The 16,862-nt window shown below is 42.0% G+C and overlaps 1 protein-coding gene across 1 annotated transcript in view; it reads right to left on the bottom strand.

Annotated features, from left to right (window-relative positions):
* LOC133634137 (sodium/potassium/calcium exchanger 3-like) overlaps positions 1–16,862 on the bottom strand; it is an 83,840-nt gene that overhangs the window by 14,349 nt on the left and 52,629 nt on the right. Inside the window, exons 7-11 of the mRNA XM_062027181.1 lie at positions 14,172–14,246; positions 12,601–12,626; positions 12,464–12,517; positions 10,394–10,524; positions 5,813–5,973 (exon numbers count right to left, since the gene is read on the bottom strand). Coding sequence (XP_061883165.1) covers positions 5,813–5,973; positions 10,394–10,524; positions 12,464–12,517; positions 12,601–12,626; positions 14,172–14,246 — 447 coding nt within the window. The remainder of the gene's footprint in view (positions 1–5,812; positions 5,974–10,393; positions 10,525–12,463; positions 12,518–12,600; positions 12,627–14,171; positions 14,247–16,862) is intronic.

The following is a 16,862-nucleotide window of genomic DNA, read 5'->3' as shown; positions in this document are numbered from 1 at the left end:
GCGAAGACTAGCAATGCTACTGCTAGCGTCGCCATCGAAGCTAACTCGGCTACCGGCTCGTCTCAGCTCAAGCTTACCTGTGCTCCTGCGGTCGGCGGCTCGGCGGAGGACTTCGCCCCGTTCATCGACACGGTCGGAGGCTCGGCGGCGGCGGTGGAGGACGACCCGGTCATCAGAGAAGGCAGCGACTCAGCGGCGGTGAACGACGCGGCGGCTGCGGTGGACGGCGACCCAGACATCGGTGATTGCGGGGAACTGCACGAGATGGCGGGGGTCCACGCGACCTCTCCCCGGTCCCGGACGGCCGAGGACGCGCCATACACAGGATTTAGAGGCGCCTTTACACAAACATTTTCGTTATTCTCTTCCTCTTTGTCTTCAAAAAAGCCCGCCAAAAGGAAACCCAACCCATCCCCCAGCAACCCTACCTGGCCTCCTCCTCCCTCTACCTCCCCTCCCCCTTTCTCTCCCTCCCCCTTCACCTGGAGGACGATCAATATGTCTCTCTCTCCTCTCTCTCCTTGCTCTTCAACTGCAACAGCAATAATAACCAACAATTTTTCTGGTCAGTACCACAACACAGCGGACTCTGATGCTCTTTTTGGTTCCAGTGGACTACACATCATCCACCTTAATGTGAACAGCCTCTCTGGAGCCAAACTCGACCAAATCAGAGAAATGTTCCTCAACACGAAGGTAAAAATCTTGTGTTTCTCTGAAACCAAATTTGATCAAAGTATTTCTGACTCAGAGATAGAAATACAAAACTTTTCGGTTATCAGAAAGGATAGGAATAAACACGGTGGGGGCGTTTGTATGTATATTCACCAGGATATTAAATACATAACTCGCACTGATCTTAACCACAATAACCTGGAATCTGTGTGGGCGGAAATCAAATTTAAAAATGCTAAGCCGGTACTAATAGGGACTGTTTATAGACCCCCTAATCAGAGTGATTTCTATGGGGCTTTGGAAGAATGCTTGGCGGGGACAGACAACATGGAGAAAATTATAACTGGGGATCTGAACACAGATATTCAACGCAAAGATGCGCCTGTCTTCAGATCCTTCAGCAAGTTTTGTAATCTGCACGGTCTTTCCCAGCTAATAGCGCTACCCACAAGGGTGTGTGATTCCACCCAATCAACCATAGATCTCATTCTCACTTCAGACCGGCCTAAAATAAAAAATAGTGGGGTCATGATCTGTGGTCTTAGCGACCACTATCTAACCTTCTGCACCCGTAAAATAGCTAAACCTAAAGCCAATGGCCACATAACAGCCCAATCCAGATCCCTCAAAAAATACTCCAATGACAATTTCAATTTAAAATTAGATGAGTGGGACTGGTCCCCTGTGCTCGCGAGCAACCTGGTCGATGTCGCTTGGGATCGCTTCAAAACGGCGTTCCTAAAGATACTGAATGACATGGCTCCCGTGAAAACAGTCAGGATCAAAGCCCGCTCGGAACCATGGATGAATCCGGACCTATTAGCTGCCATAAAAGACAGAGACAGGAAATACTCTGAATACCAAAAATGTAAAACAGAAGTAGATAAACAACCCAATAATATCAACCTCAAATTACTCCTTTCAACTCTCAAAAAGCAATGCAATAAATTAAGAAATAAGTCAACCAACCTGACTAAATCCTTAAAAAAAAATTACATTAACGACAAAATAGAGGAAAACACGAATAAGCCACGTGAGCTCTGGAAAATTCTCAACAACCAGCTTCCTGGTTGCAGCCAGAAACTTAAAACAAGACTCACCAACATCAGCATCAAGGAGGGTGACTCCCTCATTACAGACAAAATGGAGGTAGCTAGCAGACTTAACGCCTTTTTCACCAGCATAGCTGCAACTCTTGTCAACAAGCTGTCCCACCACTCTGGTCGCTTTGGTGTAGAACACATTAAAGCCTTCTACAGAAAGCTAGGAGTATCCAACAATGATTTCAAATTAGAAATGGTCACAGCTGATGAGGTGTTTAAAAAATTGAGCGCGCTCCACCCTAACAAGGCCACCGGCCTTGATAATATTCCCTCCAGATTCCTCAGGGACTCTGCCTCCATCATTGCCCCGATCATCACGCACATAATAAACCTATCAATTACACAAGGCCAAGTACCAAAAGATTTTAAGATAGCAAGAGTAACTCCCCTCTTTAAAAAAGGAAGCAAATTGGAACCTGGCAACTACCGACCTGTTTCTATTCTCAGCTCCATTTCGAAAGTAATGGAGAAAATAGTTTATGAACAGGTCGATAGTTACCTTGCCACTAATAAACTCATGTACAAATTCCAATCCGGCTTCAGAACTAACCACTCCACTGACACATGCCTTCTCTATCTGACCGACCACATCAAACATGAGGTGGACGCGGGCAAATACTGCGGCATGGTCATGCTGGACCTTCAGAAGGCCTTTGACACCGTTAACCACGCTATACTGTTGGATAAGCTCAGAGCAATCGGATTTAACAAAACCTCTTGGAGCTGGATGCAGTCTTACTTGGAGGGGAGGGAGCAGGTGGTAGAGGTGAACGGCACCGTGTCCCCCCCCCTCTCGGTGAGCTGTGGAGTCCCCCAAGGCAGTATATTGGGACCTTTACTGTTCCTAATATACATAAACGACATGTCATCGGCATGTGACTGTGAATTGTTTTTGTTTGCGGATGACTCTGCCCTGCTGGTATCCGGCAAGGACAAGTCACAGGTGGAGAAAATCCTCAGTGCTGAGCTCTGTAGAACCTGCACCTGGCTCGCTGACAACAAGCTATCCATCCACTTGGGTAAAACAGAATCCATCCTGTTTGGGTCCCACATCAAACTTAAGAGAGTCAATCACTTCACCATAAAAGTAGGTGACAGTGTCATCACCAGGAAAGATGAGGTCACCTACCTAGGTTCCATTCTAGAGGCTAACCTTTCCTGTGATAAAATGGCAACCAAGGTAATCAAAAAGGTTAACCAACGAACGAGATTTCTCTACAGAATTTCCTCTCTGGTCAACAAAAGCACCTTGAGGATTCTGGCGGGAACTCTCGTTCAACCCTTTTTCGATTACGCATGCACCTCCTGGTACCCTAGCACCTCCAAAACCCTCAAATCTAAACTCCAAACATCTCAGAACAAGCTAGTCAGGTTACTTCTAGACCTCCACCCCAGATCCCACCTCTCTCCTACTCACTTCTCTAAAGTGGGCTGGCTCAAGGTGGAGGACAGAGTTAAACAACTTGCACTGAGCCTAGTCTATAAAATCCGCTACACCTCCCTGATACCGAAGTACATGTCAAACTACTTCCTTAACGTAAATGACCGCCATAACCACAACACCAGGGGGTGCTCCACTAACCACGTTAAACCCAGATTCCGAACTAACAAAGGTCTTAACTCATTCTCTTTCTATGCCACATCAATGTGGAATGCGCTCCCAACAGGTATAAAAGAAAGGGCATCTCTATCCTCCTTCAAAACCGCTATAAAAGTTCACCTCCAGGCAGCTACAACCCTAAACTAACACCCTCCCCGGATTGCTAATAATCAAATGTAAACAATCAAATGCAGATTCTTTTTCTTATGCCTTCTGATCTCTCTCTCTCTCTCTCTCTCTCTCTCTCTCTCTCTCTCTCTATGTCCACTACTTGATGTCCATATCCCCACCCCCCCACCCCACCCCCCCTCCACACTCCTGATTGTAAATAATGTAAATAATTCAATGTGATTATCTTGTGTGATGACTGTATTATGATGATAGTATATATGATAGTATATATCTGTATCATGAATCAATTTAAGTGGACCCCGACTTAAACAAGTTGAAAAACTTATTCGGGTGTTACCATTTAGTGGTCAATTGTACGGAATATGTACTTCACTGTGCAACCTACTAATAAAAGTCTCAATCAATCAATCAATCAATGTGAGTATGCAGCTTTGGCTTCTAAACATTTGATCGCTTGACCGTATGTGCGCAACTTTTTTTTGCGTATGTACGTAACTTTTTTAAAATATATAAGCTTTATGAACCTTGGGTTAGGTGAACGGTCTTTTGGGCTGAGTGATTGTGTGTGTTGATCAGGTGTTTGAATTGTATTGGCGTGTTCTATGGAGCTAGGAGCTAGCATAGGAGCTAGGAGCTAGCATAACAAACACGCAGGTGTTTTTATGCAGGATTAATTTGTGGCATATTAAATATAAGCCTGGTTGTGTTGTGGCTAATAGAGTATATATATGTCTTGTGTTTATTTACTGTTGTAGTCATTCCCAGCTGAATATCAGGTACCGTGAGTATGCAGCCTTGGCTGCTAAACATTTGATAGCTTGACCGTATGTGCGCGTCACGTACGTAACTTTTTAAAAATATATAAGCTTTATGAACCTTGGGTTAGGTGAACGGTCTTTTGGGCTGAGTGATTGTGTGTGTTGATCAGGTGTTTGAATTGTATTGGCGTGTTCTATGGAGCTAGGAGCTAGCAGAGGAGCTAGGAGCTAGCATAACAAACACGTAGGTGTTTTTATGCAGGATTAATTTGTGGCATATTAAATATAAGTCTGGTTGTGTTGTGGCTAATAGAGTATATATATGTCTTGTGTTTATTTACTGTTGTAGTCATTCCCAGCTGAATATCAGGTCACCCCCGGCTCTCACAGCATCTTCCCTATCTGAATAGCTTCAGCTCCCCACTAGTCCTTCACTTGCACTTTACTCATCCACAAATCTTTCATCCTCGCTCAAATTAATGGGGAAATTGTCGCTTTCTCGGTCCGAATCTCTCTCACTTCATGCGGCCATCATTGTAAACAATAGGGAACTTTGCGTATATGTTCAACTGACTACGTCACGCTACTTCCGGTAGGGGCAAGCCTTTTTTTTTTATCAGATACCAAAAGTTGCAATCTTTATCGTCGTTGTTCTATACTAAATCCTTTCAGCAAAAATATGGCAATATCGCGAAATGATCAAGTATGACACATAGAATAGATCTGCTATCCCCGTTTAAATAAAAAAAAATCATTTCAGTAGGCCTTTAAGACTTGTGGCACTCGAACCCGGGTGTAATTTTTGAACATTTTACCGACTTTTCTCACTTTTCTCCCCGCCTTCCCGTGGGACTTTGCTGGGTGCGTTTTGGACATTTTGGGCATCATGGCAGACTTGTGGGACTCAAACCTGGGTAGGTATTTTGAACATTTTTGGGGCTTTTGCTGACTTTTCCAACTTTTATCCCCCCTCCTCGTGGGACTCGGCTGGGTGTGTTATGGACATTTTGGGCATCCCGGGAATTGCGCGGCCATATATAAGGGTTTTAAGGGTTTTGGTCCTAAATGATCTCAGTAAGATATTACAGCTTGTTGCTGAGATTTGATGACCTATATTGAGTAAAACATGCTTGGAACTAGAATATCAACTGTTGCAAAGCTGTGTCATCAACACTCACAAGTATAAAACTACTTTTTTAAAGTAATACTTTCTTATTTCAAGCATGAAAAAAAAAATCTTGATTTTGACACAATCCATCCATCCATCCATTTATTTTCTACCGCTTATTCCCTTCGGGGTCGTGGTGGGCTTTGGAACCTATCTCAGCTACAATCGGGCGGAAGGCGGGGTACACCCTGGACAAGTCGCCACCTCATCGCAGGGCCAATACAGATAGACAGACAACATTCACACTCACATTCACACACTAGGGCCAATTTAGTGTTGCCAATCAACCTATCCCCATGTACTTGGCTCTATCTAAAATACAATATTAATTTGCCTGTTGTACGGTATTCATATAGGAAAACAAACAGAGATGTACCTCATTGATCAGCATCCGGGAGGCCATGGTAAGGCGGGTTTTTGGGGAGAAATGACTGCTGATCATGATCCTCATGCCAGCTTCAGAGAAAGTCAGTTGGTGAGGATATGCAGACAGAAGCTCATCTACCATCAGCACAGACGGCTTGTATTGGAAGTTAGCTGGGAAGACAGAAACACAACACTGATCTAACCTTTGACTAGCTGACTGACATCAACGATTGTCGATATGACCGAAACCGGCCATTGCTTGCACATTTACTTAGAGACATTAGAAGAATGGACGATAATAAAGATTTTTTTTAACCAACAGCATTTCTGTTTTCATGTGATATGTTATACTGGTAGAATAATTATGTTTAAGTTATCACACAACTCTTATGCTTAAAGGCCCTTGCTATAGTTATTAGCTATTGCGCTCAAGTTAGACTTTTGTATCTGTGCAAGGACAAAACTTCTTGTCTGAGGGGTGGCCTCAACCGCAGATTTTTGCCAAGGACTTCAAGGACGAAGATAAGATGACAGCACGCAGACGAAGCAGAGACCAGCACATTCCGTCACGTATTGTGCATACTGGAGCTGCTTTGCATGATATGTGTGACCACTCCTTTTAGAGGCGGCCTCAGTGATGTTGACTGGGGAACTCCTGAATAAATAGAGGGACGCGGGAGCTGTACCTTAGAGCGTAGGGCAAGACTGTGACTAAGTGTGCAGCTCCATGCGTTCTCCACATTGAGCCAAATTTAACTCTGTCTCTGCATGATTCATTGCTTCTTGTCGGTTTAATAGATGTCGTCAGCTAATGTCTCTGCAGAGAGTGGTGAGGAAGGCGGAAAAATATCATCAGGACTCCTCTTCCTCCTATCCAGGAGATTGCAAAAAGCTGTTGCCTGACCAGGGCTGTTTTCACTGCTGGACTCTAGAAAGAGGTTCTGCAGCCTCCATAGCAGAACCTCCAGGTTCTGTAACAGCTTCTTCCCTCTGGCCGTAAGACTCTTAAACGCATTAAAATAATCCCCTCAATTCCCCCCAAAAATTGATTATCTGGCTGGAATATAAAGACAATATAGCATACATCCATAAACGTGGATGCATTTGCAAAAGTGCAATTTATTTATCTGTACAGTAACCTATTTATTTATATCTGCACCTTATTGCTCTTTTATCCTGCACTACCATGAGCTAATGCAACAAAATTTCATTCTTATCTGTACTGTAAAGTTCAAATTTGAATGACAATAAAAGAAGTCTAAGTCTAAGTCTAAGTCTAATGGTTGTAGCTGCGACTGTCAGGCTGACCCAGTTATTTCAGAACAACTTACGCCCGGGGTTTTAGCACATGGTAGCCCAGTTCTAACTTAGAAGAATTACCCAAGTATGATGAAGTATTTCCACATAGTGGTTGTGTTGAAGTGGCCGGGTGAGGGCGCTTGGAGGGTCCTCTGGGCTACAAACGAAAGACTAAGGTACCACTATACTTATTGCAAATACCTATTCACTATCACATATGCTGTAGCAGCCATTTAAAGGCCTACTGAAAGCCACTACTACCGACCACGCAGTCTGATAGTTTATATATCAATGATAAAATCTTAACATTGCAACACATGCCAATACGGCCGGGTTAACTTATAAAGTGCAATTTTAACTTTCCCGCAAAGCTTCCGGTTGAAAACGTCTATGTATGATGACGTATGCGCGTGACGTCGATGGTTGAAACGGAAGTATTCGGACACATTGTATCCCAATACAAACAGCTCTGTTTTCATCGCAAAATTCCACAGTTTTCTGGACATCTGTGTTGGTGAATCTTTTGCAATTTGTTTAATGAACAATGGAGACAGCAAAGAAGAAAGCTGTAGGTGGGATCGGTGTATTAGCGGCTGGCTGCAGCAACACAACCAGGAGGACTTTGACTTGGATAGCAGACGCTATATTATACGACGCTAGCCGCCGACCGCATCGGTGATCGGGTGAAGTCCTTCGTCGCGCCGTCGATCGCTGGAACGCAGGTGAGCACGGGTGTTGATGAGCAGATGAGGGCTGGCATAGGTGGATAGCTAATGTTTTTAGCATAGCTCTGTGAGGTCCCGTAGCTAAGTTTTTGATTGATTGATTGAGACTTTTATTAGTAGGTTGCACAGTGAAGTACATATTCCGTACAATTGACCACTAAATGGTAACACCCGAATAAGTTTTTCAACTTGTTTAAGTCGGGGTCCACTTAAATTGATTCATTATACAGATATATACTATCATATATACTATCATCATAATACAGTCATCACACAAGATAATCACATTGAATTATTTACATTATTTACAATCAGGAGTGTGGAGGGGGGGTGGGGTAGTGGACATAGAGAGAGAGAGAGAGAGAGAGAGAGAGAGAGAGATCAGAAGGCATAAGAAAAAGAATCTGCATTTGATTGTTTACATTTGATTATTAGCAATCCGGGGAGGGTGTTAGTTTAGGGTTGTAGCTGCCTGGAGGTGAACTTTTATAGCGGTTTTGAAGGAGGATAGAGATGCCCTTTCTTTTATACCTGTTGGGAGCGCATTCCACATTGATGTGGCATAGAAAGAGAATGAGTTAAGACCTTTGTTAGTTCGGAATCTGGGTTTAACGTGGTTAGTGGAGCACCCCCTGGTGTTGTGGTTATGGCGGTCATTTACGTTAAGGAAGTAGTTTGACATGTACTTCGGTATCAGGGAGGTGTAGCGGATTTTATAGACTAGGCTCAGTGCAAGTTGTTTAACTCTGTCCTCCACCTTGAGCCAGCCCACTTTAGAGAAGTGGGTAGGAGTGAGGTGGGATCTGGGGTGGAGGTCTAGAAGTAACCTGACTAGCTTGTTCTGAGATGTTTGGAGTTTAGATTTGAGGGTTTTGGAGGTGCTACGGTACCAGGAGGTGCATGCGTGATCGAAAAAGGGTTGAACGAGAGTTCCCGCCAGAATCCTCAAGGTGCTTTTGTTGACCAGAGAGGAAATTCTGTAGAGAAATCTCGTTCGTTGGTTAACCTTTTTGATTACCTTGGTTGCCATTTTATCACAGGAAAGGTTAGCCTCTAGAATGGAACCTAGGTAGGTGACCTCATCTTTCCTGGTGATGACACTGTCACCTACTTTTATGGTGAAGTGATTGACTCTCTTAAGTTTGATGTGGGACCCAAACAGGATGGATTCTGTTTTACCCAAGTGGATGGATATCTTGTTGTCAGCGAGCCAGGTGCAAGTTCTACAGAGCTCAGCACTGAGGATTTTCTCCACCTGTGACTTGTCCTTGCCGGATACCAGCAGGGCAGAGTCATCCGCAAACAAAAACAATTCACAGTCACATGCCGATGACATGTCGTTTATGTATATTAGGAACAGTAAAGTTAGCTTCAATGGCGTCGTTAGCAACAGCATTGTTAAGCTTCGCCAGACTGGAAAGCATTAACCGTGTAGTTACAGGTCCAGGGTTTAATAGTATTGTTGATTTTCTGTCTATCCTTCCAGTCAGGGGCTTATTTATTTCTTTTCTATCTGCAGTTAAGCCCGATGCTATCACGTTAGCTCCGTAGCTAAAGTGCTTCATCGATGTATTGTCGTGGAGATAAAAGTCACTGTGAATGTCCATTTCGCGTTCTCGACTCTCATTTTCAAGAGGATATAGCCACATGTGGTTTAAAATACAAATCCGTGATCCACAATAGAAAAAGGAGAAAGTGTGGAATCCAATGAACCCTTGTACCTAAGTTACGGTCAGAGCGAAAAAAGATACATCCTGCACTGCACTCTAGTCCTTCACTCTCACCTTCCTCATCCACAAATCTTTCATCCTCGCTCAAATTAATGGGGTAATCGTCGCTTTCTCGGTCCGAATCGCTCTCGCTGCTGGTGTAAACATTGGGGAAATGTGAGGAGCCTTTCAACCTGTGACGTCACGCTACTTCCGGTACAGGCAAGGCTTTTTTATCAGCGAGCAAAAGTTGCGAACTTTATCGTCAATGTTCTCTACTAAATCCTTTCAGCAAAAATATGGCAATATCGCGAAATGATCAAGTATGACACATAAAATGGATCTGCTATCCCCGTTTGAATAAAAAAATGTCATTTCAGTAGGCCTTTAAAAGTTCTACTTTCAGTTGAGAGCCAACTGAATAGCAGCTAATTTCTAGCGAAGGCCCAGCCAGGAACTTACCAATAGGAAAGGCGACCATACATGAATCAGCCAAGTTGTCAATACTGTACAGTACACCATAGATATTGTGAGGGTCCACACATGGATATGCTCATTACCAAAATTATAGTGCGAAGACAAAAAACAGAACCAAGTGATATTTTCAGGGCATTTTAATCGATTGCAACTGGACTGTTCAGTTTGTCCTAGAAGACATTTCGCCTCTCATCCAAGTAGGCTTCGTTAGTTCATGCTCATAGACTTAGATTGATTAGATCGAGTCTTGGACTTAGAATGGTCAGATCAGGTCTAGTCTAGACTAGACAAACTGAACAGTCCAGTTGCGAATGATTGAGTGTCTTTGAGAATACACCAGCCTGGGTGTATGAGAACATCCATTGACAAACCAAGTGATACCTTTTTTGAGCAGGACTGCCGTAGCATCACAGGTCACGTCTTCCAGGTCAGTGCTTCCTGTTAACACGTTGACCAAACTCACGGAGTTCTTCTTACGATAGGTGAGGTAACCCTGAACCCTGTTGTTGAACCTGATTTTGAAAGCCAAAAAACAAAAACTGTGATGCAAAAGCCACAACTATTGACGTAACTGTCTGTGATATTGTCATAGGGGGGAAGTGGCTTGGATGTCAGAGCGACCCTCCAGACATTTGAGGGTTGCTGGTATGAATCCAACTTCCGCCATCCTACTCAGTGCCATTGTGTCCTTAGGCAACACACTTCACCCACCTTGCTCCATATCTCCTGCGTCTCAGAAGAGGCGACTAAAAAGAGTTGGCGGCAAGAAGGGCTTCCCGCTTTTTAAAAAACTCTGCCATTCATATAAATAAAGATGCAAATCAAGGCGATATGCACCAGCGACGCCACATGGTAGTGGTGGGATATTTTTATTGGATGTAAAGTACAAAACCCAAAACCAGTGGAGTTGGCACGTTGTGTAATTCGTAAAAAAAAAAACAGAATACAATGATTTGCAAATACTTTTCAACTTATATTCAATTGAATAGACTGCAAAGACAAGATATTTAATGTTCCAACTGAGAAACTTATATTTTTTTTGCAAATAATCATTAACTTAGAATTTAATGGCAGCAACATATTGCAAAAAAGTTGGCACAGAGGCATTTTTACCACTGTGTTACATGGCCTTTCCTTTTAACAACACTCAGTAAACGTTTGGGAACTGAGGAGACCAATTTTTGAAGCTTTCCAGGTGGAATTCTTTCCCATTCTTGTTCGATGTTCAACAGTCCGGGGGTCTCCGTTGTGGTATTTGACGCTTCATAATGCGCCACACATTTTCAATGGGAGACAGGTCTGGACTACAGGCAGGCCAGTCTAGTATCTGCACTCTTTTTACTATGAAGCCACACTGTTGTAACATGTGGCTTGGCATTGTCTTGCTGAAATAAGCAGGGGCGTCCATGATAACGTTGCTTGGATGGCAACATATGTTGCTCCAAAACCTTAATGGTGCCTTCACAGATGTGTAAGTTACCCATGCCTTGGCCACTAATACACCCCCATACCATCACACATGCTGGCTTTTGAACTTTGCGCCTATAACAGTCCGGATGGTTCTTTTCCTCTTTGTTCTGGAGGACACGACGTCCACAGTTTCCAAAAACAATTTGAAATGTGGACTCGTCAGACCACAGAACACTTTTCCACTTTGCATCAGTTAATTTTAGATGAGCATGGGCCCAGCGAAGCCGGTGGCGTTTCTGGGTGTTGTTGATAAATAGCTTTCGCTTTGCATCGTATAGTTTTTACTTGTACTTACAGATGTAGCGACAAACTGTAGTTACTGACAGTGGTTTTCTGAAGTGTTCCTGAGCCCATGAGATGATATCCTTTACACACTGATGTCGGTTTTTGATGCAGTACCGCCTGAGGGATCGAAAGTCACGGGCTTTGCCGCTTACGTGCAGTGATTTCTTCAGATTCTCTGAAACTTTTGATGATATTACGGACCGTAGATGGTGAAATCCCTAAATTCCTTGCAATAGCTGGTTGTGAAATGTTGTTCTTAAACTGTTGGACAATTTGCTCACGCATTTGTTCACAAAGTGGTGACCCTCGCCCCATCCTTGTTTGTGAGTGACTGAGCATTTCATGGATGCTGCTTTTATACCCAATCATGGCACCCACCTGTTCCCAATTAGCCTGTTCACCTGTGGGATGTTCCAAATAAGTGTTTGATGAGCATTCCTCAACTTTCCCAGTCTTTTTTGCCACTTGTGCCAGCTTTTTTGAAACATGTTGCAGGTATCAAATTCCAAATGAGCTAGTATTTGCAAAAAATAACAAAGTTTTCCAGTTTGAACATTAAACATCTCGTCTTTGCAGTCTATTCAATTGAATATAGGTTGAAAAGGATTTGCAAATCATTGCATTCTGTTTTTATTTACCATTTACACAACGTGCCAACTTGACTGGTTTTGGGGTTTGTATTAGAATGATACTCACTTCATGATGAGAATGTAGATCACATACATCAGAACAAGGCTGAGCGACTCCCACCTTGACACACACACACACATACACCATGTTTGTTCACTCCTTTTCAATTTGATTAAAAAATACACAGTTTCATTTTGCCTCACCAGCACACCTTCTCATCGTAGATAACCTAGAAAAAAGGAAAAAAAAAACATTCAGTGGGGTACAGCATCTCAGACTCTACTCCACTTGGGAGTATATTTATACATATACATTCCGTATATATATGGGTTACAATTTTACAATTTATAAAACTTTGTGATACTCTGTGATACCTGACCCTCTACATCTTTTTTTGGTAGGTATAAAAAAAACACAAACCTATTTATTATTAACCCTCTGGAATGGACTTATGCTGTCTTTAAGTTGAAGTGGAGTGGTAATTGTTTATTTTGGCAACACCTAGCGGCCACAATATGTTAATAGAGTTAAGATCATGATGTGGTAAATTGAATGATGCAGACACGTATGCTACTAGATACTTTCTACATTTGTAAGTAACTTTCTCTTTTAAAGAGAGTGGATGAATGACTAAAGGGTTCACTTCATTTATTTGCAACAAGTGAACCCTCTTGCAGCAAAAACAAACAGGCCAAACAAACATGCATGGGCAGACATGGCAATTTTAATTTATCCTTTGATTAATATTAATAGATTATTTCATATTGGTGAGTAGTAGGCCTGGCGGAGGTCTGCACTCTCCACGTGCTTTTCTAGTTTAGGTATGAGTTCCAACATATGCTAAAATTCGACTTATAATGGAAAGGAATCTGTTAGTATAAAAAAGTACCTTCAAAATAGCACAATTATGGATTCTAGAGATGTCCGATAATATCGGACTGACGATATTATCGCCCGATAAATGCTTTAAAATGTAATAATCGGTTTCAAAAAGTGAAATTTATGACTTTTTAAAACGCCGGACGTAGGGAGAAGTACAGAGCGCCAATAAACCTTAAAGGCACTGCCTTTGCGTGCCGGCCCAATCACATAATATCTACGGCTTTTCACACACACAAGTGAATGCTATGCATATTTGGTCAACAGCCATACAGGTCACACTGAGGGTGGCCGTATAAACAACTTTAACACTGTTACAAATATGCGCCACACTGTGAACCCACACCAAACAAGAATGACAAACGCATTTCGGGAGAACATCCGCACCGTAACACAACATAAACACAACAGAACAAATACCCAGAACCCCTTGCAGCAGTAACTCTTCCGGGACGCTACAATATAAACCCCCACTTCCCCCCAGCCCCCCACCTCAACCCCGCCCACCTCAACCTCCTCATGCTCTCTCAGGGAGAGCATGTCCCAAATTCCAAGCTGCTGTTTTGAGGCATGTTAAAAAAAATAATGCACTTTGTGACTTCAATAATAAATATGGCGGTGCCATGTTGGCATTTGTTTCCATAACTTGAGTTGATTCATTTTGGAAAACCTTGTTACTTTGTTTAATGCATCCAGCGGGGCATCACAAAAAAATTTGGCATAATAATGTGTTAATTCCACGACTATATATCGGTATCGGTTGATATCGGAATCGGTAATTAAGAGTTGGACAATATCGGAATATCGGATATCGGCAAAAAAGCCATTATCGGACATCTCCAATGAATTCTACTTTGTCATCCTAGTTCTTGTGTAGGGTGCATGTGTGTCTTACTGCAATGAGGGCCATAATAGAAAATATGTAGTAAACAGAATCTCGAAGGAGAGCCCAATGAGAAAGCTTCACAGCCTGTAGGGACACATCAAACAGAGATGCAGACACTCGTACAGTAAAACAGCCTCTGTTTTGCAGTATTGGTAAACTGATACATACTTCAATAGCATACTAATATAAAGAAGAGTACATTTAGAGGACCCCTTGAAGCAAGAACTGCAAAGTAACATCCAACATAGACAATTTGCTAGTGAATAAAAAAAAAAAAATCTGATTGCATAGAGGAATCCACGATGATGCAGCACTGTAACAGTACTGTAAATGTGCAACTTGAAGTCAAAATGATACGTCAAAGAGTACCAAACATTAACATATGTACTCATATTTGATCTGGCAGAAAAGTTCTTTGATGGACTGTAGGATTACGGTAATTCGTTAACATCTCTCTAAACTCTGTCCTACTGCCAGTTTCTCTGCCTCGATAGCGCACTAATATTACGTAATACACAATGTGGGATTGCATCACTGTTTCTTTAAAGTTAAGTGTGTGTGTTTTCCAGAGCATCCATCCATCCATTTTTTTTCCGCTGGTCCTTCTCGGGGCAAAGAGCTTAATTGTGTACTCTGCTCATTTTAATCCATGGCTCCAGCGCAAATCAGTTGGCGTGAGTGAAAGGGTGTTCCACATTGTGTTTGCCTACATAGAAAGCATGTAGACTGTTTAACCATGCTGTTGAATTACAGATTATAATATCGGTAATACAAATATGTACACTACCGTTCAAAAGTTTGGGGTCACATTGAAATGTCCTTATTTTTGAAGGAAAAGCACTGTACTTTTCAATGAAGATAACTTTAAACTAGTCTTAACTTTAAAGAAATACACTCTATACATTGCTAATGTGGTAAATGACTATTCTAGCTGCAAATGTCTGCTTTTTGGTGCAATATCTACATAGGTGTATAGAGGCCCATTTCCAGCAACTATCACTCCAGTGTTCTAATGGTACAATGTGTTTGCTCATTGGCTCAGAAGGCTAATTGATGATTAGAAAACCCTTGTGCAATCATGTTCACACATCTGAAAACAGTTTAGCTCGTTACAGAAGCTACAAAACTGACCTTCCTTTGAGCAGATTGAGTTTCTGGAGCATCACATTTGTGGGGTCAATTAAACGCTCAAAATGGCCAGAAAAAGAGAACTTTCATCTGAAACTCGACAGTCTATTCTTGTTCTTAGAAATGAAGGCTATTCCACAAAATTGTTTGGGTGACCCCAAACTTTTGAACGGTAGTGTATATAAAGTGGTAATTCTCTTTTCACAAACCTAACTTCTTGTAGGATTCGATTTTTGCAGAAGAAACATGACAAAAGTGTATAACGTCTCGGTTACTGTACTGCCAACCATTGCACGTAACAAACTAGCCCGTTTGCCCGCATAACATTCTGCCTAAGTGACTAAAAAATCCTATGCCATTGGTGACTTAGGCTACGTTTACAATGTACCGTATTTTTCGGACTATAAGTCGCATTTTTTTTTCATAGTTTGGCCGGGGGTGCGACTTATACTCAGGGGCGACTTATGTGTGAAATTATTAACACATTACCGTAAAATATCAAATAATATTATTTAGCTCATTCACATAAGAGACTAGACCAGTGGTTCTTAACCTGGGTTCGATCGAACCCTAGGGGTTCGGTGAGTCGGGCTCAGGGGTTCGGCGGAGGTCAAGACACACCCGACTCATCGTGTAAATAAAAACTTCTCCCTTACCGGCAACAGCAGAAGTCACACTGATTTGCAGGTGTGTAATTTGTTGTGAGTTTATGCACTGTGTTGGTTTTGTTGTTCGAACAAGGTGATGTTCATGCACGGTTCATTTTGTGCACCAGTAATAAAACATGGTAACACTTTAGTATGGGGAACATATTCACCATTAATTAGTTGCTTATTAACATGCAAATTAGTACCATATTGGCTCTTAACTAGTCATTATTAAGCACTTATTAATGCCTTATTCGGCATGGCCTTATTATAACCCTAACCCTCTAACCCTGACCCTAACCCTCTAACCCTAACCCTAACCAAATAACTCTAAACTAAGTCTTTGTTACTTAGAATATGTTCCCCAAGTGTCCAAAAACTTCTAAATTAAGTCTTTGTTACTTAGAATATGTTCCCCATACTAAAGTGTTACCAAAAACATATAACTTTGTCTTGAATTTGAAAAAAAACAACATTTTATTTTTCACTAAAGAAGGGTTCGGTGAATGCGCATATGAAACTGGTGGGGTTCGGTGCCTCCAACAAGGTTAAGAACCACTGAACTAGACGTATAAGATTTCATGGGATTTAGCGACTAGGAGTGACAGATTGTTTGGTAAACGTATAGCATGTTCTATATGTTATAGTTATTTGAATGACTCTTACCATAATATGTTACGTTAACATACCAGGCACGTTCTCAGTTGGTTATTTATGCCTCATATAACGTACACTTATTCAGCCTGTTGTTCACTATTCTTTATTTATTTTAAATTGCCTTTCAAATGTCTATTCTTGGTGTTGGGTTTTATCAAATACATTTCCCCCAAAAATGCGACTTATACTCCAGTGCGACTTATATATGTTTTTTCCTTCTTTATTATGCATTTTCGGCCGGTGCGCCTTATACTCCGAAAAATACAGT

The sequence above is a fragment of the Entelurus aequoreus genome, linkage group LG18 (assembly GCF_033978785.1).
Source record: "Entelurus aequoreus isolate RoL-2023_Sb linkage group LG18, RoL_Eaeq_v1.1, whole genome shotgun sequence".
Taxonomy (NCBI): domain Eukaryota; kingdom Metazoa; phylum Chordata; class Actinopteri; order Syngnathiformes; family Syngnathidae; genus Entelurus; species Entelurus aequoreus.
This window is presented reverse-complemented; position numbering and strand designations above follow the sequence as displayed.